Source organism: Phacochoerus africanus, chromosome 12, assembly GCF_016906955.1.
Source record: "Phacochoerus africanus isolate WHEZ1 chromosome 12, ROS_Pafr_v1, whole genome shotgun sequence".
Classification (NCBI taxonomy): Eukaryota; Metazoa; Chordata; class Mammalia; order Artiodactyla; family Suidae; genus Phacochoerus; species Phacochoerus africanus.
Window position 1 is genome coordinate 32,076,585 of NC_062555.1, and position 23,759 is coordinate 32,100,343.

At 49.1% G+C, this 23,759-nt stretch overlaps 1 protein-coding gene across 4 annotated transcripts in view; it reads left to right on the forward strand.

Annotated features, from left to right (window-relative positions):
* The window catches only part of PTCH1 (patched 1), a 67,838-nt gene extending 55,183 nt beyond the window's left edge, over positions 1–12,655 (forward strand). For 3 of the 4 annotated variants that reach the window (XM_047754699.1, XM_047754700.1, XM_047754702.1), the window contains 5 exons: positions 2,140–2,282; positions 5,675–5,774; positions 6,432–6,686; positions 8,536–9,085; positions 9,715–12,655. In XM_047754699.1, coding sequence (XP_047610655.1) covers positions 2,140–2,282; positions 5,675–5,774; positions 6,432–6,686; positions 8,536–9,084 — 1,047 coding nt within the window. In that variant the 3' untranslated portion in view covers position 9,085; positions 9,715–12,655. Of the gene's footprint in view, positions 1–2,139; positions 2,283–5,674; positions 5,775–6,431; positions 6,687–8,535; positions 9,087–9,714 lie in introns of those variants that run through there. The other variant, XM_047754701.1, reaches the window with a different exon arrangement.
* Positions 12,656–23,759: the final 11,104 nt, after the last annotated feature.

The window sequence follows — 23,759 nt, forward strand, 5'->3', positions numbered from 1 at the left end:
AACAGTTCTCTGCATTGTGTGCCTTCCCCAGTTACTTTCCTTCCCTGAGCTGGGAAGGAGAGGGGATTTTTACAAAGAAGAAACCACCACCCTAGAGCTTAGAAAACACATAATTATGATATCATTTCTTTGTCAAAGGAGAAAGCTTTGCCTACAAGTGCAAAATCCACAAGTCATTGTATTCTTGTCTTTTTGCCTTTTCTTGAGCCGCTTCTGGGGCATATGGAGGTTCCCAGGCTAGGGGTCGAATCGGAGCTGTAGCCACCGGCCTACACCAGAGCCACAGCAACGCACAATCCGAGCTGCATCTGCGACCTACACCACAGCTCACGGCAATGCCGGATCCTTGACCCACTGAACAAGGCCAGGGATCAAACCCGAAATCTCATAGTTCTTAGTCAGGTTCGTTAACCACTGCGCCACAACGGAAACTCCCACAAGTCATTGTATTCTGATGTGAATGAAAACCACTCTGGTTGGTAGCGAGCATCACAACCGAGAGTGGTCCCAGAACAGATTTTTGCCATGGAAATGCTAAGGACAGGCTCAGTGGCACCCGGGGTCTCCGCACTGGAGGTCCTGTGAACATAAATACCGATATACCAGTGCTGAATGAACAGTGACCGAATGTCTCTGTCCCGCCTACAAGATTTCATTCTGAGAATCTAAGACATCTCAAAAGCCACCTCGGCTTTGTGCTCCTAGCCCAGGTGTTCGTCAAGAGACTGTCCACACAGAGGACACAGTGTTCTTACCATATCCTGTATGTGAATTCAAGTCATCAAGGAATCGCCTGGCAGCTCGCTGTGAGCATAAGTTACGTTCGCATAAGTCGTGCGCAAGATGATCAACCCAACTTTGACCCTGTGGCCTCAAGGCCCTGATACAGCGCAGAGCGAAATAATTCCAAACCACCTTGGTGCTTTCCTCCCGAGAGGAAAAGGCAGCTACATTGTCGCGCACGTCTCCCAACTCCAGTGTATGCATCACACATATCAACCTCACTTTAGAGCAACATTTGAAAACTCACAGCACACCTTTGGATGGCTTCGTGTCATGTTATTCGTTAAGGAGTGTTGCCTCCTGTCCTTCCCCAGGGCACATTACTCGGCCTGCAAAGGTCCTGCGCTCTTTTCTCAGCACATCCCAGAGAGCCTGACCTTGCAGCGAGCAGGCCTGTGCCAGGGAGCCAGCACTCCCTGTTGGCTTTCCCCGGGGGAGCAGGCAGGGTGTAACATTGACCCACATTCTCATGGTCCCGGCTCGCACCCTGAGGCCAATAGACTGAAATGCCAAGACTTACTCCGTCAAGTTCCTATTTGGGGTCATCAGTGCCCTTGACCTAGAAGAGCTTGAGCGAGCTCAGAGCAGGTAGACTCTAGACTCTGCCCACACATAGTTAGGACAGGCTTGAGGCCAATAGACTGAGAGATGCCAAGACTGACTCCGTCAGGTTCCCATTTGGGATCAGCAGTGCCCTTGACCTAGAAGAGCTTGAGAGAGCTCAGAGCAGGTAGACTCTGCCCACACATAGTTAGCACAGGCTCGATTGAATTTACAGTCCCATGTTTTCCTTGTGATACCTTCACAGCAGTTACATGTACTACAGACACATTAGTTTGAACCCAGTGACAGTAATTCTAACCTCAGCATGACCGTGAGAGCATATGTACTTAGCCCAGGGGCACGCGACCCTTGGCTAAGCCCATCTGGGAATAAGATGTTCACCTTCCCCCACATCAGGCAAAATTCTGGTGCTTTCACAATTGGAGGTCTCCTTTGTGAATGAGGTGAAATCGTTTAAGTGGAAGAGTAAACCCAAGGGGGAGTAACAGTGAAAAGAAGGGACCATTTTGCTCATTGTGCAGTGTGGCACAGTTTTTAAATTTAAGGTAAACAGGTCTTCCTTCTTTTTGGTTGTTCAAGATTTACAGCAACACCCCGTACCACCCTGGTTGTCCTGAACAGGTCAGATTTGCCTGGTTGAGCAGGCCCGATTAAATATTCCAGAAGCTAGACAGCGTGATCTGAGCGGTTCAGTGGAGGCAGATGCAAGCGGCTATAGCATTTAAGACGAAGTTGGCCATGGGCCGAGTCAGGTCCAGAAATCTGATCATCCGAACTCTCCTCATTGCCCAGGCCTTTCTGACAGCCATTGGCGATAAGAACCGCAGAGCCGTGCTGGCCCTGGAGCACATGTTTGCGCCCGTTCTGGATGGTGCTGTCTCCACTTTGCTGGGAGTGCTGATGCTTGCTGGATCTGAGTTTGATTTCATTGTCAGGTAAGCAGACACGGGGCCAGAAGACTTGTTGTAAAAAATCATTATTATCTGGAGTTACCATCATGGCTCAACAGTAAAGAACCAGACTCGTCTCCATGAGAACGTGGGTTCAATTCCTGGCCCTGCTCAGTGGGTTACGGATCCGATGTTGCTGTGAGCTGTGGTGTAGGTCACAGACACCTCTTGGATTGTGTGTGGCTATGGCTGTGGTGTAGGCTGGCACCTGCAGCTCCGATGGGATTCCCTAGCCTGGGAACCTCCATATGCTGCCAGTGCGGCCCTAAAAAAAAAAAAAAAAAGACCAAAAGAAGGGGTGGGGTGGAGGAGATGCCATGCCCTGATTTCATATTTGAGTTCTCACTAAGATTTAAGAAGCGTTTAATGTGTGACTTAGGGGTCAAATTTTTGAAATCCAAGTCTGGGCTGGATACATCTTTCTATTTGGATACCACGGCAGGCAGTTTCCAGTGAATTTCATTACGGATTTGACATTGTGGAGTACAAAAGGAGAGCAGGATTTCCTTTTGGAAAGAATTTGCGACCTTCAGGGAAAGACCATTTTTTGTTTCTCTGAAAGCCTCTGCAGCTCTGTGCCATCGCTGCTCTTGGATGAAACCTTGCTGCCAGAGGAGCGAGGCCAGAGTGGTCAGTGAGTGAAAGACAGTCCAGGATCCACGCAGCGTCTGCGACCTATACCACAGCTCATGGCAACTCCAGATCCCTAACCCACTGAGCGAGGCCAGGGATCGAACCCACAACCCCATGGTCCCTAGTCGGATTTGTTTCCGCTGCACCATGATGGGAACTTCCCAAGTGTCTTTATTAGGGAAGAAAGATCAGGTCGTCGGTCTGTGGCCTGCCCCACTGGAGGGAGTGGGAGGGTGGGGGGAGTGAGCATCCTGGAGATTTCCCCTTTCTGGAAGGACTCTCAGGGTGGGCCCACTGTCTTTTGGGCGTAGAGCGAGTGGCAAGGTGCATCCCCGTACTTCTCAAGCTCTGATGTGCTCCTGAATCTATTATCCAGGCTCTCAGTAAATACTGAGCAGACTTTGTTGGGGGACGGGAACAGAGCCTGCACATCCAGCCAGCTCACAGGTGATGCCCAGGCTGCTGAGCCTCTTAGCACAGACTGCTCGTCAGTGAGCAAGCCAATGAGTACACCTTGTTTGCAGGGATCAGATAGGTGCCGGGTTTTGTCTTAAGCTCTTAATTTGATTTTGACTGTTCCTTTATTTCCTTAGCACATACTTATTCGGGCATTCGTAGTTGTTGCTCTATGGTGTAAAAACCCTTGGCAAAGAGAGCTTCTTTTTCTTTTTCTTTCATTTTGTTTTTTAGGGACACATCCGCAGCACATGGAAGTTCCCAGGCTAGGGGTCGAATCTGAGCTGCAGTTGCTGGCCTACACCACAGCCAAGCCGGATTCCAGCCACATCTTTAACTTACATCACAGCTTATGGTGCCACCGGATCCTTAACCCCCTGAGCGGGGCCAGGGATCGAACCCACATCCTCATGGATACTAGTCGGCTTTACCACTGGGCCACCATGGGAACTGCCAAATAGAGCTTCCTTTGTGTCATTTCTCATTCAACACAGTGCAACAAGCACCTCATATGTGTCATTTCACACAACAGCCAGGAACATGAACCCTGTCCTCTGAGAAGTTCACGGTCTCTGGGGTGGGGAGAGACAAGGTCACAGGCAGTTGAAAACCCCGAGAGAGGCTGAGTGTGATGGGATCTCAGAGGATCTAAGTCAGCGTTGGGGGCAGCCAGGTGAGCCACAGAGAAGGAACCGAGCCTGCGTGAGAGCAAGCAAGCACCTGGGCCCTGGGTGGAAGGCAAGCTCCCAGCTCTCTCTAACCCACAGCTTCTTGTTCTCTCCCAGAGATAGCAGGGTTCTTGTTTCAAGCACTTAAAAGAACTTCCCATTTTCTAGAACTGGATGGATGAACCTGATAAAGCCCTCACCGGGGTCGCCTAAATGAGCAGACATTGTATACGCTGAGCCGTCAGCCGTCTAATTGGTCTGTTTATCCTACAGTTAGATGGATGGGTTGCAAATGTCTTAATGCCTGCTGCTGATATATGCCTTGGCCTCAAGTCCCCGCAGTTTACATTAGCGCGAGACACGGGCTGCTTGGTTTTTACTAATGCAGCTCAGAAGTTTCTAGTGTTTACAATAGCTGCGAGGTATTTGTATTTTTATAGGGATGCTCTCTGCTTTCATCTCCTGTCGAAACATATATAGGCACGGCAGAGTGTGGGTGCCTGTTCCGTTTTATGATCAAGGGGACCATTAAGAGCTATCTTGCCCTCTCTTCCCAGAACAGCCTGCGCTCGCCCCCCCCCGCCCCCGCCCACATCCAGCAAAATCACCCTAGAAACCGTTTTACAGCAACGCACGCTTGCGTGGAGCCCGCTGCCTCCAGCTGTGCGGGCGCATCCGCCAGCGGCTCTCCCTGGCCGACAGGTTGTCCTTGGTGTGGGTGAAGGATCCCAGACCTTAGCCCTCAATGGTGGGAAAGCAGGGCCACTCGTGCCCTCTGCTCTTCTTCTTCATGGTGCTGCGGGCCTTGTGTTTGAATTGGCTGACGCCAAACGAGAGTATTCAGAGATGCTAAATTGTTCAACAAAAGGTTGGCCGGCCGAGCAACCCCCGTCATTGTGGCCCGCCGCCCCCCCTCCCGGAAAAATGCCCCGGCAACCACAGAGAGGGCACTGTTTTCTTGGCGGAAAGCTGGTTCCAGTGTCCTCAAAAGGGTGCAGTTGGAGCTCTTGGGTAAAACTGGAACTCACAGAATTCGAGGCCGAAAGTTGTGGTTAATGAAAGCCTGGGGAAAGCCCTACCTGATACGCTGGAGACTTAATTAGAGATTCTGCTCTAAGATGCAGAAGCATTTCACAGTGGATTAGCTGCCTGCAGAAGTGGGCTGCTTTTCCTCCTGGGCTAAATTGTTTAAATTCTACACCCTTCACTTCATTTGTTTGCTTCTGCTGGGTTTTCAGGAACGGGGCCCCTCTGCATTGTATTTGTGCTTTCAGTCCACTCAGCCATTCAGTTCACATTCCATATTTTTGTGTTTGTGTAACACATTCATAAATAACGTTACATGCCGCGAGATTTCAGCAAATGAACAAACTAATTTTTTTTTTTCCTTCCCTTCACGAACAAACACTTTGGGTCCTCAAAGTCAGAAGGTTACAAGCAAAAAAATAAATAAATAAACCGACCACCTAATCTCGTGCTGAATTTGAACCGCGGTTTTGTAGCAGCCTTTTCATCAGTGGGGGTTTCATTCATTTCGGGCTCCGACATTTGGGCATGTGAGGGACAGCTTCATTGACTTCTGCCACAGTAAATATTCCGGTTTCTCTTTTTGTCTTCAAGGTATTTCTTTGCTGTCCTGGCGATCCTCACAATCCTGGGGGTTCTCAATGGACTGGTTCTGCTGCCCGTCCTTTTGTCCTTCTTTGGACCGTATCCTGAGGTCAGTGATGGTTGTGGCTGTCACATGCAATCCACAGGCCACCTGACTGCTGTTTTGCCTGGTGTCAGTCTCACTGGTGATACGTAGATAGAGCCACATTGGGGTGGTGTTTACTTTTCCAGTAAACACAGTAACGATGGCTTTTTTTTTTCCTTTTTTTTTTCCCCCTCTTCAATTGAAAAGTGTTGGGGGACTATAGTACTGGTTTGGGTTGGGTTGAGTTGGAATGATACGTTTTTTTTGTTTTCGTTTTTCAAAACCTAGTGATTGGCAACCAGAGTCTTGTAGGTCTCTATCAAGGAAGCGTTTTCCACGCAGGAGGAATATCTGGGCTTGGACAGGAGTTAAAAGGGCACAGCCTGCCTGTCCAGTGTGTGAGCCCAGAGGGCAGTTCTTTCCTTGCAGTTGTCAGACACAAGGGTCCTCCAAGTGGCAGGATTGAGAAGGGAGTGAGTACAGGGTAGTGTGAGAGGCTGGAGGGTGGTGTGAGTACAGAATGGTGTGAGAGCCTGGGGGAGTTGTGTACGGGGCAGTGTGAGAGGCTGGGGGCCGGCAGAGGAGGGGTAACAGCCCCTGATGATATTGCTCTTTGAACTTGGGGTGTAGCCACCAGGTTGGTGGAGGGTAACGCTTGTCATATGGAATCCCCTTAAACAGGTGTCTCCAGCCAACGGGCTGAACCGGCTGCCCACCCCTTCCCCGGAGCCACCCCCCAGCGTGGTCCGGTTTGCTGTGCCCCCGAGTCATGCCAACAACGGGTCTGATTCCTCTGACTCGGAGTACAGTTCTCAGACAACAGTGTCCGGCATCAGCGAAGAGCTTCGGGCCTACGAGGCCCAGCAGGGCACTGGGGGCCCTGCCCACCAAGTGATCGTGGAAGCTACAGAAAACCCTGTCTTTGCCCGCTCCACCGTAAGTCTTAAGACCCCCTCTGCAGACAGCAGCTGCCTTCTCTGAACAGCACATCACAGTCAGGATGCAAAAAAAGTCTAAATTGGTTAGGTGAACTTACATGAAATTGCCAGTATTTGACTGTCCTTAAAAATGGGAGTTCCTGTCATGGCGCAGTGGAAACGAATCTGACTAGGAACCATGAAGTTGAGGGTTCGATCCCTGGCCTCGATCAGTGGGTTAAGGAGCCAGCATGGCAGTGAACTGTGGTGTAGGTCGCAGATGCGGCTCGGATCCCAAGTTGCTGCGGCTCTGGGTAAGCCAGCAGCAACAGCTCCAATGAGACCCCTAGCCTGGGAACCTCCATATGCCATGGGTGCGGCCCTAAAAGGACAAAAGACAGGAAAAAAATAAATAATTCATATGGTTGTATCTCATGTGGATGGAAAAGGCCAGTAATGGTGACCACACAAAGCATCCATCGGCGTGTATGTCATTGGAGCGAAGCACCATTTGAGTGAGGACCAGAGTTAAAGCACGCCTCACTCCCCCATCCCATCTGCTTAAAGTTACATATCCTTGTAGGATGATACCTGCTGTAAAACGGAGTGGTATTCTTAGTGCCAACAGAAGTGATTCCCCCCCTCTTTCGTTACCTTTAATTGCTGTCTGTACAAAATTATTTCAGTTGTTATTTTCCAAGACTTCAGAAGCATGTGTGGCCCCAGGCTCATATTCTCAGTGGCCGGAAGCTGGGGGACCATTCAAGAAAACCCCGAGTGGCCTGGGAGAGCCTCCACTGCATCCTCCCCTCTCTGTGCTCCCCAGAATGTCCTCACCCCCGGCCCCCCAGGCCTGGAGCACAGCCCACAAAACCCAGGGAAGGTCTGGAGGTTCACTGCCCCAGGGCCTCCTGCTGTCCCTCCAGGAAATGGGTATTCCAGTCCCAGGCCGGAGCTGCCCTTCCATGAAAGAGAGAGGGGCCCACCACATAACCGAAATTTTCCTGCTCTTACCCCCCGTGACGATGCCCGCTGAGCTGCAGTGTGAATCTGGTTTTGTTCAGCGGGAGCCTAAAAATAGGTACAAGCTGAACGACTTTGAAGTTGGTCACGGTCCTTTTGATTGATGTGACCACTGTGTTGCTCCAGGCTTTGTATAGAGACCCAGAAACCAGATTCCTAACAACAGGACAGAGCAGCGCTGCCCCGACGAACCTTCTGCCACCGTGCAGCAGTGCACATGCTCCCTCTGTGCTCCCCAGTGCAGCTGCCACTGCCTCCATGCGGGCTCTTGAGCCCTGGCAGTGTGGCCAGGGCGACTAAGGGGCTGACTTTTGAACTTGAGTTCATTTAAATGTGAGTAGCCACAGGTCCCGAAGTGGGTGCCACCGTCACCAGTGTAGGTATAGACAGTCCTGGCTGCGTCCTGCATTGGGGCGAGCCGGGGCCAGCTCTGAGCAATGTTAGACGATGAGGAGCTCGGGATCTGACTCTTCTGAGCAGGGTGGGGTGACGGGACTGTGGGAAGGAGGCAGCCCTGCATTTGCGGGCCGCAGCCACATGCTGCATCCAGCCAGCTGTGCTGGAGAAAGGCCAGACATCGGATCCAAATAGGGCGCTGCTCTGCCACGTCGTGGAGGTTCTAAGAGAACGGGTTTTTTTTTTTTTCTTTTGTGGGTGGAAGGGCCCCTCTTGGCTCCTCGGGCCACTCCCAGCCATTTGGGGGGTTGCCTGAGCTCTCGGTTCAGAAAGCTGTGTGGGTGGCCAGGCGGGAGCCGAGCCAAGAGGGGAGTTCTGGAGCAGCAGAGGGCGATGCCCAGCCTCAGGGAGGCTCCCGGCCTGTTTGAACCCGTTCTTGCCCTCTGCAGGTGGTCCATCCTGAACCGAGACATCACCCACCCCCGAACCCTCGGCAGCAGCCTCACCTGGACTCAGGGTCCCTGCCACCCGGACGACCAGGCCAGCAGCCACGAAGAGACCCCGCCAGGGAAGGCTCGAGGCCACCTCCCTACAGACCGCGCAGAGACGCTTTCGAAATTTCTACTGAAGGGCATTCGGGCCCTAGCCACAGGGACCGCGCGGGCCCCCGCGGGGCCCGTTCCCACAACCCTCGGCACTCAGCGTTCACGACCACGGGCGGCTCTGCCCCTGGCTACTGCCAGCCCATCACCACCGTGACGGCCTCGGCCTCCGTGACGGTCGCTGTGCACCCCCCGCCCGCCCCCGGGCCCAGTCGGAACCCCCGCGGGGGGCTCTGCCCAGGCTACGAGGGCTACCCCGAGACTGACCCCGGGCTGTTTGAGGACCCCCATGTGCCTTTTAACGTCCGGTGCGAAAGGAGGGATTCCAAGGTGGAAGTCATTGAGCTGCAGGACGTGGAGTGTGAGGAGAGGCCCCGGGGCAGCGGCTCCAACTAAGGTGGGTGCGGCCAGGGGGTCGGTGGGCAGGTGTGGTCCTTGGGCAGGTGGGTAGGCGGGCAGTTGGGCAGGTGCATCTGACGGGCAGGTGGGCAGGCAAGCCAGGGGGCAGGTGGGCAGGTGGAAAGGTGGGTGGGCCTCAGAGGCAGTGGAAGGACTAGGAGAAAGGCAGAGAGCCTCATGCTCCTTCCCTGTCCCCCGCCACCCCCTCTACCCCCCTGCCCCCACTGCCATCCTTGGAGAACCAGCTGAGCTCCATATTGGGTCTCTCCCTCACGGTGCACCCGGGCAGAGTCGGTGCATCTCCGCACAGACACTGACAGCTCCCCCCTCACCTGCCTTTCAGTCTTCTAAAGCCGCACGTGTGATGACCACACACAGCTCAGTGAACGGTCACAAGGTGGACACATCCCTGTCACCAGCCCCCAGGTCGAGGGGGAGGGACCATGACCCAGTCCTAGAAGCCTGTCCCGCCCTCACCAACCCCCCCACCCCCGGTCCCTGATTTCTGTACTGCAGATCCCGTTTTGCCTGTGTTTTTCTGCTTTATACCTAGACACTTATGTCCCTGGTTACTTAAGGATTGACTTCCTTTTTTTTTTTCTTCTTTTCCTTTTTTCCTTTTTCAAGGGTGAGTCAAATCGGAAGCAAAGAGGCCAAAGATTGGAAGCCCCTCCCTCCCCCCCCCCCCCCCCCCCCCCGAACTGCTTGAAGAGAACTGCCCGGAGTTAGAAACATGTGCTGTGCCAGGAGAGCAGTTCACTGTTACTGTAACCGATTGTATTATTTTGTGAAATATTTCTATACATATTTAAGAGGTGTAAACATATGTAATATACGAAGGAACGGATGTAAAGTAGTGTCATCTGGGGTTTCTCCACTCCTGCCTCCAGAGCGGGCAGTGGGGAGGCCGCAGCGGGGGGGCCCCCTCCCTGTTTGTACATTGGTCTCTGGGCCACAACCCACCTTAACGTCGTCTTAAAATTTCAGCATATGTTGCTGCTGCTTAAATATTGTATAATTTACCTGTATAATTCTATGCAAATATTGCTTATGTAATAGGATTATTTTGTAAAGGTTTCTGTTTAAAATATTTTAAATTTGCATATCACAACCCTGTGGTAGTATGAAATGTTACTGTTAACTTTCCAACACGCTATGCGTGATAATTTTGTTGTTGTTTAATGAGCAGATATGAAGAAAAGCACGTTAACTCCGGTTGGCTTCTCTAGGTGTAGTTGGGTGCGAGTCTCCTGTTGGGCTGTGCATGTGAACACGTGTGTGATTTCCCAGTGTACTGTACTGTGATTCCCGCCCCCCCAACTCCTCTGTTTTGTTGCTTTTTACTGTCCGTAACCCTTAGCGGGCTCTGCCTTAGTCCGGCCAGAAGAGTCAGGATGTCTCCCGTGCTAGTGCTAGTGGAGGGCCAGCCCTCCACATGGCCTGATCCTTTTGCCAGACTTGCTTCAAGTTCAGGGCCTCTCTTAAGATCATCGGCTGCCACCCAGACCCCCCACCTGGTGCCTCAGAGGAGATAAGTTCCTTCGCACGGACCATTGTGGTGGATGCTGGAACCTCAGGGTAGAGAGCTCGCATCATCGCTTCGTCTTCATTGGTGTTAGACAGCCAGAGCGCATGCCCAGTGCTCTAGCATGAGGAGCACCAGCTGGGCCATAAGCAGATCCTCTAAAGTATGCAGCCTTCATTGTACCTCTCTGTCACCAGCACACGCACACACGCACACACACACCACCACCACCACCACCACCCCCCAAATCTGAGTGGATTGTAAGGCCTTGGGAGACAACAGTCTCTCAATTCTGTGTCCACAGGAAACCACGAAGTGAAGTTTTGAGTCCTTATCATCCAAACTCCCTCGCTTGGTAAATTGCATAGGTGGTCAGGGCTTTCTGAATTGGGTTTGCATCCTCTTTAAAAGTAAATAGCATCCGTTGACGTGATATGGAGTTAGAAATTCTATAGGATATGAGCTTCTGAAGGTTCATTCTCCGTGTGTGTTACTGTCTGCAGTCTGGGTGCACACCTCCTGGGTAACTCATGTCCCCTCCTCATACCTTTCACCAGCGTCCTTTCAACATGACATTTATTGACGAGCAGCAAGATGCTAATTGCATACCCCCCCCCAACTGAAGAATGCATATGGAGGCAGGTCCCTCAAACAGGCATTATTTTTAAAAGATTTGCATCCATATGGATTCTGTCTTGCTCTGAGGTTCTGTCTTCCTAGGCTCTTAGCCAGAGACCAGCAGATGTCGGGGAAGCACTCACTGCCCAGACTAAGCTACTGTAGGAGTGCACACATGGCAGCTCCCACGATGCCTCCTCCTGTTTTACCTGGAAGATCTTCATCAAAAGGCATCACCCCCACCCCACCCCCCCCGTAGTACCAGACGTGGAGTGACCTCAGACCCTCAAACTCACCACAAGACTCTTAAGATGCTCATTGGAAGCCACCTGTGGCTGCCAGGTGTGTGTGTGAATATGCCAGGGCCCCTGATGGCCCCACTGCTACTGTTTGGTGCCTCTGTCAGTCACACTCCATCTACCTAACACTCAGCTCTGCTCAGAAAACTCATATCCTGCGTTCAGGAGAGAGACGATACAACATTGGGAGGTCTGCTTCCCTCTGGCTTGAGGCGTGCCCTCTCTCCTTTCCTGAGCCCAGCTTGCGTGTTGCGTGACTGCTCGTCCAGCCCCTGCTTTCTGCAAACAGCGTAGAACTTTCTCCGATAGTCACATTGGCCAAGGGAGACCTCAGGGGCTGGCAGGCAACCAGAATTTCTCTCTCCTCTCTCTTTTTAAAATAGTTTTATTTTGTCTGTCTTGTTTGTTCATTTGGATGTTTTTTTTTTTTTTAAATCTTTCTGATATTTATAATTTTGTATCATAAGAATGTTTTCCTACAGTATTTGTCATGCCAGTTTATAACAGAAAAATGCAGGGATTTTATTTCTATTGGAAACACTATTCCAGCTGTTTTACTTTTGAACAGAATTTTTATTTGTATAGAGTGCTTACTAATGTTAAATAGTTCAGAGTATATAACATTTTCATTAAGGACTCATGGTAGGTTTTAGTGTAAGGAGTTTAAAGGAAATACTCAAACTGGGTCTCATCGTCTGCCCATTTGGGCAGAGATGGGTTTGTGTCATTTCAATTACAAAGATAAAAGTATGCCATATAATTTATTTATATGAAAATTTATTTTTGTAGTGTACATAGTAGTCATCAAGTCTTTTGACAGAAGTATATTTTTAAAGAATTTATATGTGATGAATCCATAATGTCTGCAACTTTGCTGAGACATGAGTTGGGCACACTTTTCATTGTAAAGTACAGCAAGGAAAAGAAAATGGTCACCAGTGTTAAGAGAGTGAGATTGAGTGAATATCCATGCAATTGTGAAATGCGTCTTAGTTACCATTTGTGACCTAGTGCGGTTCTCATTTTAAACCTCGGAAGGCAAAAATGTACAAACTCTCTAAATATTAATGTTCAAACACTGATAGAAATTCTAACATGAATAAAAAATAATATAACTTGTTGGTTATGTCTTTGTTGATAGAATCTTCTTTTTTAATTAAAATAGTTTATTTTTACAAAGGTAGTTAGTGGGTCAGGCCATCATGACTGTTGTTTTTTTCTGTCTTACTAACCTTGTGAAATACTCATGTTTTGTTCTCCCTTGTGGAGGCATCACCGATGAAGCGTTCTGTTTTTATTTTCTGACACCAAGAAAATTCCTAAATTGCCCTTCAAAATGATCCCTTCTGTCATCTCTTAGCATTTTTATGGGGTTTTTTTTATGTGATGCCTAATAATTAGAAGGAACATTTATAGAGCCAATTCAGTGAAGCCAGTAAATGTATATTCATACACACACACACACACACACACAAATATGTGTACATATATATATTTGTCTTTTTAGGACTGTACCCACGGCATATGGAGGTTCCCAGGCTAGGGATCCAATCGGTGCTGCAGCTGCTGGCCTGCACACCAGCCATAGCAATGCAGGGTCTGAGCCGCATCCACGACCTACAGTATCACAGCTCACAGCAACACCAGATTCTCAACCCACTGAGCGAGGCCAGGGATTGAACCCGCAACCTCGTGGTTCTTAGTCAGATTCGTTTCCGCTGTGCCATAAAGAGAACTCCGAAGCCAGTAAAATATAAATGAGGGGATCAGACGTCTTTAAAAGAGTATAGCTGACAACTTGGCCGATTGAACCTGATAACAAAATTTTTTTCTCTGAGTGTTTCATCATATGATTTTACCTTGTCCTCATCATCGCCAAAGAGAAAAGTTAGACCAAGGACAGCATCCCCATTTTGCTGCCAAAAGCAAGGCACGGTGGGCAAGAACTCAAGTTGCCATCCGCCTCTGGTGAGGAGTCTGCAAACTGTTTTTATAAAGATGTATCAGAAGATGGACACGCCTATGCACTTAGGCATCCTCTACAATCTTTCCAGCTACACTGGCAGAGTTGAGTCGTCATGGTACAGACTGTATGGTCTGCAAAAGCCCAAAATATTTACTAATGGACCCTTGAGAAAAAGCTTGCTGACCCATCTTCAGACAGGGTTATATCCTAGGCCAGTGATACTCAAACGGGGTGCGTGGGTTCGTGGTCTTGGCGTGTTTTGAGAGTTTACTAGAAATGTAGACTCTTCAGTGCTACCCCAGACCTTACTGAGTCAGAACCCTGGGACCGAAGCCCAGGAATCTGCTTTAATGAGCTGTCCTGGTGGTTCTGATGCACCAGCAGAGGCGATCCCTAAATTCCTTCCAGCTGAATGTGGCTATGGTTCTCTAATTTGACTCGGGCCACACGGCCAAGGCGGGCCAGATCTGGAAACAACGGAGATCCCGACTTCTCTGTGTGGTCTTTCCACAAAAACACATGTTCCTCTGTGGGGGAGAGGAGACCCATTTCTGCCTGGGAGTTGAGGGAGGAATTCCCTTTTTAGAATTCTGCCACAGCCTTGGGGCAGGCCTCAGTGGAGGGTGTGAGCAGATGACCTAAGGCGGGGATGGAGGGGTCCACGCCAGGTCTGACCCTCCCTCTTCTGCCCTGCCCACCGAGAGGGCTCCAGCTGACCGACTGTGATTTGGGCAAATCACTGGCATGAAACCTCAGGCCTCTCCTCTGTCCTCTATTGTATGTAAACTAAAGATGGGCGTTCCCGTCATGGCTCAGTGGGTTAAGAACCTGACTAATGTCCCTGAGGACTCAGGTTCAATCCCTGGCCCCACTCAGTGGGTTAAGGATGCGGGGTTGCCATGAGCTGTGGTGTAGGTTGCAGATGCAGCCGGGATCCAGTGTTGCCATGAGCTGTGTGTGGTGTAGGCGGACAGCTGCAGCTCCAATCTGACCCCCAGCCTAGGAATTTCCATATGCCTCTGGATGTGGCCTTAAAAGGAAAAGTCGTGACTCAGCGGAAATGAATCTGACTAGTATCCATGAGGATACAGGTTCGATCCCTGGCCTTGCTCGGTGGGTTAAGGACCTGGCATTGCCCTGAGCTATAGTGTAGGACACAGACGGGCCTGGGATCTGGCGTTGCTGTGGCTGTGGTGTAGGCCAGCGGCTACAGCTCCAATTCGACCCCTAGCCTGGCATCCTCCATGTGCCATGGGTGCGGCCCTAAAAAGACCAAAAAAAGGGATGATGCATGTCCCTTGCAGATGTGTGAAAGCTGAAAGCCAAGGTGGTCATGAAGAGTTCTGGACTGGAGGGGGCGGGAAGGCCAACCAACCGAAAGAACAATCTCTGTACCCCACACTGAGTTAGGTTCAATCACCACCTCTCTTGAGAGGCAACGTGAGAGCTGCTATGGGAAGGTTTTCAGGTATACAGTAAGCCAAAGTCATAGATGCTTGAGTAATACAATGTCCTTAATGGATCCTTTACCTAGAAGGAAAGATGCATAAATTATTAAGCAGAGTTTCCTAACTTATATAACCTCACCTTCCTATTTCCTGGTCTAATCAGTCACTTCTTCCTTCATGGCGACTTTCATACATAACCCTCCCTTGGTTCCTTCAAAAGTCATGGGGCAGAGTTCCCACTGTGGCGCAACCTGATCAGCGATATCTTGGGAGCGGTGCGTCACAGGTTCGATCCATGGCAAGGCAGAGTGGGCTAAGGATCTGGCGTTGCCGCAGACGCAGCTTAGGTCCACGGCAGCTCAGATCTGATCCCTGGCCTGAGAACTCCATATGCCTCAGGGTGGCCAAAAATGAAAAAAATGAAAGTCAGGGGACATCTTCTGTACTCCCTGAAACTGAGCATGGAAAAGAACATTCATTGCCTTCATTGGAATTCAAATTTAGAGACACATTCTTTTCAAAGTGTTTTGGGTTTTTTTATATGCCACTAAAATGACCATTCACTGCCATCCAGTTTTATATTCTTATAAATCACCTATACCTAAGTAAGCTAACTTGGTTTTTCATGTGGGTCTAAAGAAAAGTTTTAAATCAGATTTGTGTCCCCAAATCCACCATATTTATTCAGGACTTAGGTAAACATAAGGCCCCATTTTTTTTGGCACAATGGACACATTTAACAGCTTCGGGAATGCCGCATGCTGCTACATTTCAGGCAGCAGCCACGTTGATGGAAAGGCAGGTGTTTCATTTTTGTAACTGGCAACTGACCTCCCAAAAGGAGAAGGGGAGATGGCCTATTCATCATCCAACAAGAATATTTGCCAAGTGTTAATTACTTTTAATGACGGCTGCACCTAATGAGAACATGCCTCAAACACGAATCTGTTTCATTGTTCACCTTGTCACGATGGACGCTATGTTGGATGCCATTTTCTGCATAGGTTCCCCGCCAGGAAATGATAACAACGGCCATCGTAAGGGTCTCGAAAGGACATTCCGGTTGGTTAGGAAAGTGGCGGACCTCAGGCAAACAGAGGGATGGAGGGCACAGTTACAACAAGAAGTGAGCAATACAGATACTCCAACCTCAGCTCGGCATGGCCAAAGCAATACATTCTGCATGGCAGGTCATTGCTATTAAAATTGATTTATGGCTTCTCCTTGGGGATTTCCTTTCTTGGCGCAAAGGGAACGAGTCTCTTCAGCCATGATGTGTAAGCAACCAAACGTGTAGAGTTTGCTGAGAATGAGACACCCCCTCCCCCGCCCCCAGCGAGCAGTGTCAACCACAAGAGGCATCCACAGCCACATCTTTTTCTCAGAGTCAGCCAAACCCCTTTACATTCCTTTTTTTCCCTGAAAAGTGTTCTCTTCATTCTCCTGCTTTCCATCCAAGGACTTGAGGGTGTAAGAGTATGATGCAAGCTACCAAGAGGGCAAAAAACAAAGATAGGAGTTCACGCTAAAGCAAATCCTTCTGTCAGCAGCACCATCTTTGTACACAATGGACAACAGCTTGTATTTTTGTGGAAGGGGGGGTAGATAAGAACTTGTTTTATTTTTATTAAAAAAAAAAAAAGACCAGAGTTCCTCTCAGAGCTCAGCGGAAATGAATCTGACTAGCAACCATGAGGATGCAGGTTCAATCCCTGGCCTCGCTCAGTGGGTTAAGGATCCAGCATTGACTTGAGGTATGGTGTAGCTCGCAGAGGAGGCTCAGATCCAACATTGCCATGGCTGTGTGTAGGCTGGTGGCTGCAGCTGATTCCTTCCCTAGCCTGGGAACTTTCATATGCCATGGGTGCAGCCCTAAAAAGAAAAAAAAAAATCACGAAGATGGAGGAGAAATTGATGAGCAAGTTCTGACTGGTGAGTTATTATATAATAATGAGGATTGCAAGCTGCCAAAAGAATAATCTTTGTAATTACAGAGTTTAGTCAGCAGCAGCGGTAGGTGGACTCCCATTGAGAGCTTCTTTTGAACAAGAGGAGAAGCAAGATGAGGCAAGAACAGAAAAAAAGCAGGAGGTCCTTACTATGAGTTGAGGAAAAAATGACAGCTCTCCATCAGAGAGGACATGGTCAGATCCATGAGAAAGGTCAGATCCGTCAGAAAGTGCGGTGGATACCATGGAAAATACCATCAACGTGAGGAAGAGGGGAGTTCCCGTCATGGCTCAGTGGTAACAAACCTGACTAGTATCCATGAGGACACGGGTTCAATCCCTGGCCCCTTGCTCAGTAGGCTAAGGATCCAGCATTCCTATGAGCTGTGGTGTAGGTCACAGACATGGCTCAGATTCTGGGGTGCAGCCCTAAAAACACACCAAAAAAAAATGAGGAAGAAGTATGAAAAAGAGTGGACTAGATGGCAAAAGACCTTCTTCAGGGTACCCATGGGCCACAAGAGCAAGAGCCAGCCCGCAATACTTGTATTTTGACTGCTGAAATGTCAATGGCTCACTTGGCCCTTCCATCAGTGGATGCTTTATCTTTTCCTGAACAGCTCCCACTTGACATGGAATCATGGGAAGTTGTCCTGAATCACAGAAGACTAAAGCTGGATGAGACTGCTGTCATCTCATACCAAAGAAAGTTGGTATCATGACATGCCTCACACCAGCTAACAATTTCAGCAGTCCAGTCAGGTTTAGATCATGGATCTAGTTCAATCTGAGGGTCCTTTTTCTCTTTTTAGGGCCACACCCACGGCATATGGAAATTCCCAGGCTAGGGGTCAAAACGGAGTTGCAGATGCCAGTCACAGCCACAGCAAGGCCAGATCCAAGCAACGTCTACGACCTACACCAACAGCTCACAGCAACACCGGATCCTTAACTCATTGAGAGACGCCTGGGATCGAACCCGCATCTTCATGGATACTAGTTGGGCTCGTAATCCGCTGTGCCACAACCGGAGCTCCAGTCTGATGTTCTTATTCTCTCCTATGGCTCTCATTTCCTCCTCCCCTCTATTTGACCTGGTAATTCCAAAGGTATGGGTGACTGCTGTCTCCACAAATCCTGTAACAAAAGTGCTCTGGACCTCTCCACCACCAGGACTATAGCAGCATCATACACACAGAGTATATGGTCTACTCTAAACACAAACGGCTGCAATGGGAGCGGCAATTAGCAAATCTCTGAATTATCCTTCTGATTACACTTACCTTCCAAAAGCTAATTGGCTAAAATGTTCCTCCTTAATTAGAAGCAATTACTACATGAAATTAGGTTTGCATTTCACAAGAGTGTTTGCATTTCATGATTGAAATCTCATCGTTCATTTACTAATGGCCTCTAATGGCCTGTAATCACAAGGCACACACCATTAAGGTGGGATTTTTCAAAGGGTGAGTAAGGGAGGAAGGCTTGTATTTATGAATTCTTCTTCCACGGCTGAGGCCATAGCCTACGTCCACCCTGGACGGCAAAGCATCTATCGTGGGTACGGGTGCTGGTCCAAACATACCCACATGGGTAGGAAGTCTCGACCGGTCAACTCTGACCCTGTCCAAATTTCCTCCTCTGTTCCCATTCTCCCTCCCATAAGAAGACTCTCTGAGCATCAGCGCCAGGAGAAGTTTATCCAACTTGCAGAGACTCATGGTGGAGCTTCGCCCCGCGGAACAGTAATGCTAAGAATAAAATAGCAATAAAACCAAAGTTTCTTTTGGGCCCTCAATTATCTCACCAAACAAAGCACGATAAATATGACATTGACAGAGACTCAAAAAATGAGCAGGAAGGAGCCCTCTGGAATGCAGGAGGAAACAGAGACAATGACAAGCGAGAGGGGCAGGGGGGTGAGGATGAGAGGGAAGTAGCAGAGAAATTAGAAATTATGGAAGTGACTTAAGAAAGAGAGAAGGAAAAGGCAAAGCCCAGTTAGAAGCTATCAGCAGGGCAGAGGCCATTACAGCAATTCCACACCACACACCAAAGTGATTTGTTGACAAGGCTGTGCTCTAAAACCCAAGTGAGAAGACAAATGATAAAGAAATAGTACCTGGAGTTCCCGTCGTGGCTCAGTGGTTAACGAATCCGACTAGGAACCATAAGGATGCGGGTTCGATCCCTGGCTTTGCTCAGTGGCTTAAGGATCCGGCATTGCCGTGAGCTATGGTATAGATTGCAGACACGGCTCGGATCCCGCGTTGCTGTGGCTCTGGCGTAGGCTGGTGGCTACAGCCTCCAATTCGACCCCTAGCCTGGGAACCTCCATATGGAAAGACAAAAAAATAAAAAAGAAAGAAAGAAAGAGTACCTTTGTTTCTATGTGTTCATTTTTCCCTCTATCTTCCTTTCATTTTCCCAAATCTTAGAGTGAGAAATGTATTTAGAGCAAGAGTCAACAAACTATCGCCCACAGGCCCAATCCAGATGCCACTTGTTTTGTAAATAAACTTTTATTGGAACGCAGACATGTGCACTCAGTTGTGTGTTGTCCACGCCTGCTTTCATGCTGCAATGGCAGAGTTGGAGTAGTTGTGACGGAGACTACGTGGCCCACAAATCCAGAACTGTTGGCTCTCTGGCCATTTACAGAAAAGGTTTGGTGCCCCGGATTTAGAGAGTAAAGCCTCCACACCGCAGCAACCTTGCACGCCAGGCACTCTTCTGCCTCAGGACATTTGCACTGACTCCTCTCTCTACCCGCCCTGGACTGACAGACATGTGGATCTCTCTCTCATCAAATTCAGATCTTTGTTGAAATCTCACCTACTCAGGGGGCCCTGCCTGACCACCCAGAACAAAACTGTAGATAAAATCTCCACCCCCATTTCCCTTTTCTACCTAATTTTCTTTCTTTTTTTTATCTTTTTAGGGTCACACCTGCCGCATATGGAAGTTCCCAGGCTAGAGGTCAAATTGGAGCTGCAGCTGCCGGCCTATGGCCTATGGCCTATGCCACAGCCACAACCACGCGGGATCCAAGCTACATCTGTGACCTATGCCTCAGCTTGCAGCAAAGCCAGATCCTTAACCCACTGAGTGAGGCCAGGATCGAACCCTCATCCTCACGGACATTATGTTGGGCTCTGAACCTGTTGGGCCACAATGGAAATTCCTCTACCAAATTTTCATTCCAATGTTTTGTATTTGCTTACATCTTCTATATTTTGCCAAAGTATTTGGTTAGTGTCTTTTTTTTTTTTTTTTTTTGGCAGCCCCATGCCATATGGAGTTTCTAAGCCAGGGATTAGATCCAAGACAAAGTTGCAACCTATGCTGCAGCTGTGGCAATGCCAGATCCTTTAACCCACTGTGCCAGGCCAGAGATGGAAGCACATCCTTGTACTGTAGAAACACCACTGATCCCGTTGCACCACAGCAAGAACTCCTGTTATTGTCCTTCTTTTTTTTTTTTTTTTTTTTTGCTGTTTCTTGGGCCACTCCCTCGGCACATGGAGGTTCCCAGGCTAGGGGTCAAATTGGAGTTGTAGCCACCAGCCTACGCCAGAGCCACAGCAACGCGGGATCCGAGCCATGTCTGTAACCTACACCACAGCTCACGGCAATGCCGGATCCTTAACCCACTGAACAAAGGCCAGGGACCGAACCCGCAACCTCATGGTTCCTGGTCGGATTCGTTAACCACTGCGCCACGACGGGAACTCCAGAAAACAAAGATCCTGTGACGTTAAAAGACTTGCTAGAGATTGCAGTACAAGGAAGGGAGAGGATTAATAAGGGATTTCTGAACCTCCAGACTTAAGTACCTCTGATGGGAACTGTTTCCATTGCTACTGTTTGCCTCTACTCTTCATGTCACAGCGAGTTAGCAAGCACAGCACCCTATCTAGATCCAGGCATGGTTCTGGATGCTCTGCAGGATTAAAAAGAAAAATATGTCTAGAGTTCCTGAATTGAAGAACCTTAAATTTGATTTATTTCTCTATCTCTATAAATATATATAAATGTAAAGGCCCATATTTGTGCCTACCTTTTGCGTTACTTTTTTTTTTTTTTTAACGTGGCATATGGATGTTCCCAGGTTAGGGGTCCAATCGTCCAATCAGAGCTGCAGCTGCCAGCCTACACCATAGCCACAGGAATGCCAGATCCCAGCCACATCTGTGACCTACACCACAGCTCACAGCAATGCCAGATCCTTAACCCACTGAGTGAGGCCAGGGATTGAACCCTCACCCTCATGGAGATGCGTCGGGTTCTTGACCCACTGAGTCACATCGGGAACTCTGCTTTACTTTTTATTGTGGAAAAATTTCAAACAGGCAAATAAAGCATAAAATGAACTCCCATGTACGGATCACCCAGTTCCAGTTACATTAGTAACATTTCAGGGAGTTCCCATCGAGGCTCAGGGGAAACAAATCTGACTAGTAACCATGAGGACGCAGGTTCAGTCTCTGACCTCACTCAGTGGGTTAAGGATCCGGCTTTGCCTTGAGCTGTGGTGTAGTTTGCAGACATGGCTGGGGTCTGGCGTTCCTGTGGCTGTGGTGTAGGTCAGTGGCTACAACTCCAATTCAACCCCTAGTTTGGGAACCTCCATATGCCTCAGGTGTGGCCCTAAAAAGACAAAAAAAAAAAAAAGGTAACTTTTCCCCAATTCTGTTTTGTCTGTCCTCTAAATCTGGGTTGTTTCCTGGACTATTTAAACACAAACCCCAGACATGTGCTTTCACCTGGAGATATTTCAATAAGCATCTCTTCCATACAAGTACTAACCAGGCCTGACCAAGCTTAGCTTCTGAGATCAGATGAGATGGGGCGAATCCAGGGTGGTATGACCATTGTCTCAATGGTGGTATGGTACCTCTAACAGAGAACTTGTAAAATTTAACCCTGCTATTACTACATCAAACAGAATTAGCAATAATTCCTTCATGGAATTCCCGTCATGGCTCAGTGGTTAATGAACCCGACTAGTAACCATGACGTGGGTTCGATCCCTGGCCTTGCTCAATAGGTTAAGGATCCAGTCTTGCCGTGAGCTGTGGTGCAGGTCGAAGATGTGGCTTGGATCTGGCGTTGCTGTGGCTGTGGGTAGGCCTGGGGCGGCTACAGCTCTGATTCGGCCCCTAGCCTGGGAACCTCCATATGCCCCAGGTGCGACCCTCAAAATACAAAAGACAAAAGACAAAACAAAAACAATAATTCCTTCATATTACATCATATCCAATTCATATTCAAATTGGGATTTGACCGATTGTCCTCAAAATCCCTTTGTATGTGTATTTTTATTTTCTCCCCTTTTTTCATACAAAGATTTCTATGATTATTCAGAATAAAACCAAAAAAGAACAATTTTTTTTTGGGGGGGGCCACACCTGCAACATATGGAGGTTCCCAGGCTAGGGGTGGAATCGGAGCCACAGCTGCTGGCCAACGCCACAGCCCCAGCAATGCCCGATCAGAGCCTCGTCTGTGACCTACACCGTAGTTCACAGCAATGCCTGATCCTTAACCCACTGAGCAAGGCCAGGGATCGAATCCAAGTCCTCATGGATGCTAGTCAGATTTGTTTCCGCTGAGCCACGATGGGAACTCTTCTCATAGGTTTTGACCCTGGTTGACATTCCCAGTAAACTTCCTGCACACAAATCTCCTTGTTAGTCTGCCTCTCCTGGAATCCAACCAGCCACAGCTACTCTCTATGAGAAAGCGAAAGGAGCAGCTCTGGGCAGATAGAGAAGCTGAACTGCTATGCAGCTGGTCCCACGGGGAGCTGAGATGGCCCTTCAGAATTGGCTCAAATTTTAGCAAGGAGGCCAGAACTTCACACATTCACATTGAGCAGTCATAGGATGCAGGCTGCCATCAGGAAAAGAACATGATCTTGGACCAGGTGTCTTTCTTCCATCAAGGGCAACTCGAAAAGAGGAACTGAGCTGAGACGTCAGCTGCCAACATCCTCGCGGCTGGAGAAAGAGCGCTGTCTGGTGTGGCTGTAGCAGCCCAGCCCTCGTGCCTTGGTGCGCTGCCTTGAGGACACGGTTGCCTGTGACTGAAACAAGGGAGTCAAGAGGAGCAGGTGGAATCAGGAAGAGGATGGATTTAGTTTTGAACCGGTGGCATTTAAGCACCTGAAAAGATGCTCCCAGGATTTCCCCTTATGGCTCAGCAGGAACAAACCCAACTGGTGTCCCTGGGGATTCTATCTCTGGCCTCGATCTTTGGATTAAGGATCCAGCGTTGCCATGAGTTGCAGTGTAGGTCACAGAGGCAGCTTAAATCTGGCTTGCTGTGGCTGTGGTGCAGACTGGCAGCTGCAGCTCCAATTCAAGCCCTAGCCTGGGAGCTTCGATATGCCACAGGTATAGCCCTAAAAAAAAAGAAAAAATTAAAAATATATAAAAAAAGAAAAAACAAAAAGATGTTCCCAAGGCTCCAGAAAGATGTCTGGGAATCATTGGACTAGAGTACATAGTTGATGAGCATCTTCCAAAAGCGACTGCAGACAGAAAGAAACCACAGAGGATGGAGTCCAGGGAGCTCCTGGCTTAGGAAGCAGAGGAAGGGAGGAGGGAGAAATGAGAAGCTGTTAAAGAAGTAGCATAACAGGAGTTCCCGTCATGGCTCAGTGGTTAACGAATCCAACTAGGAACCATGAAGTTTCGGGTTTGATCTCTGGCCTCGCTCAGTGGGTTAAGGATCCGGCGTTGCCGTGAGCTGTGGTGTAGGTCGCAGATGCGGCTTGGATCCCTCGTTGCTGTGGCTCTGGCGTAGGCCGGTGGCTACAGCTCCGATTCGACTTCTAGCCTGGGAACCTCCATGTGCCGCAGG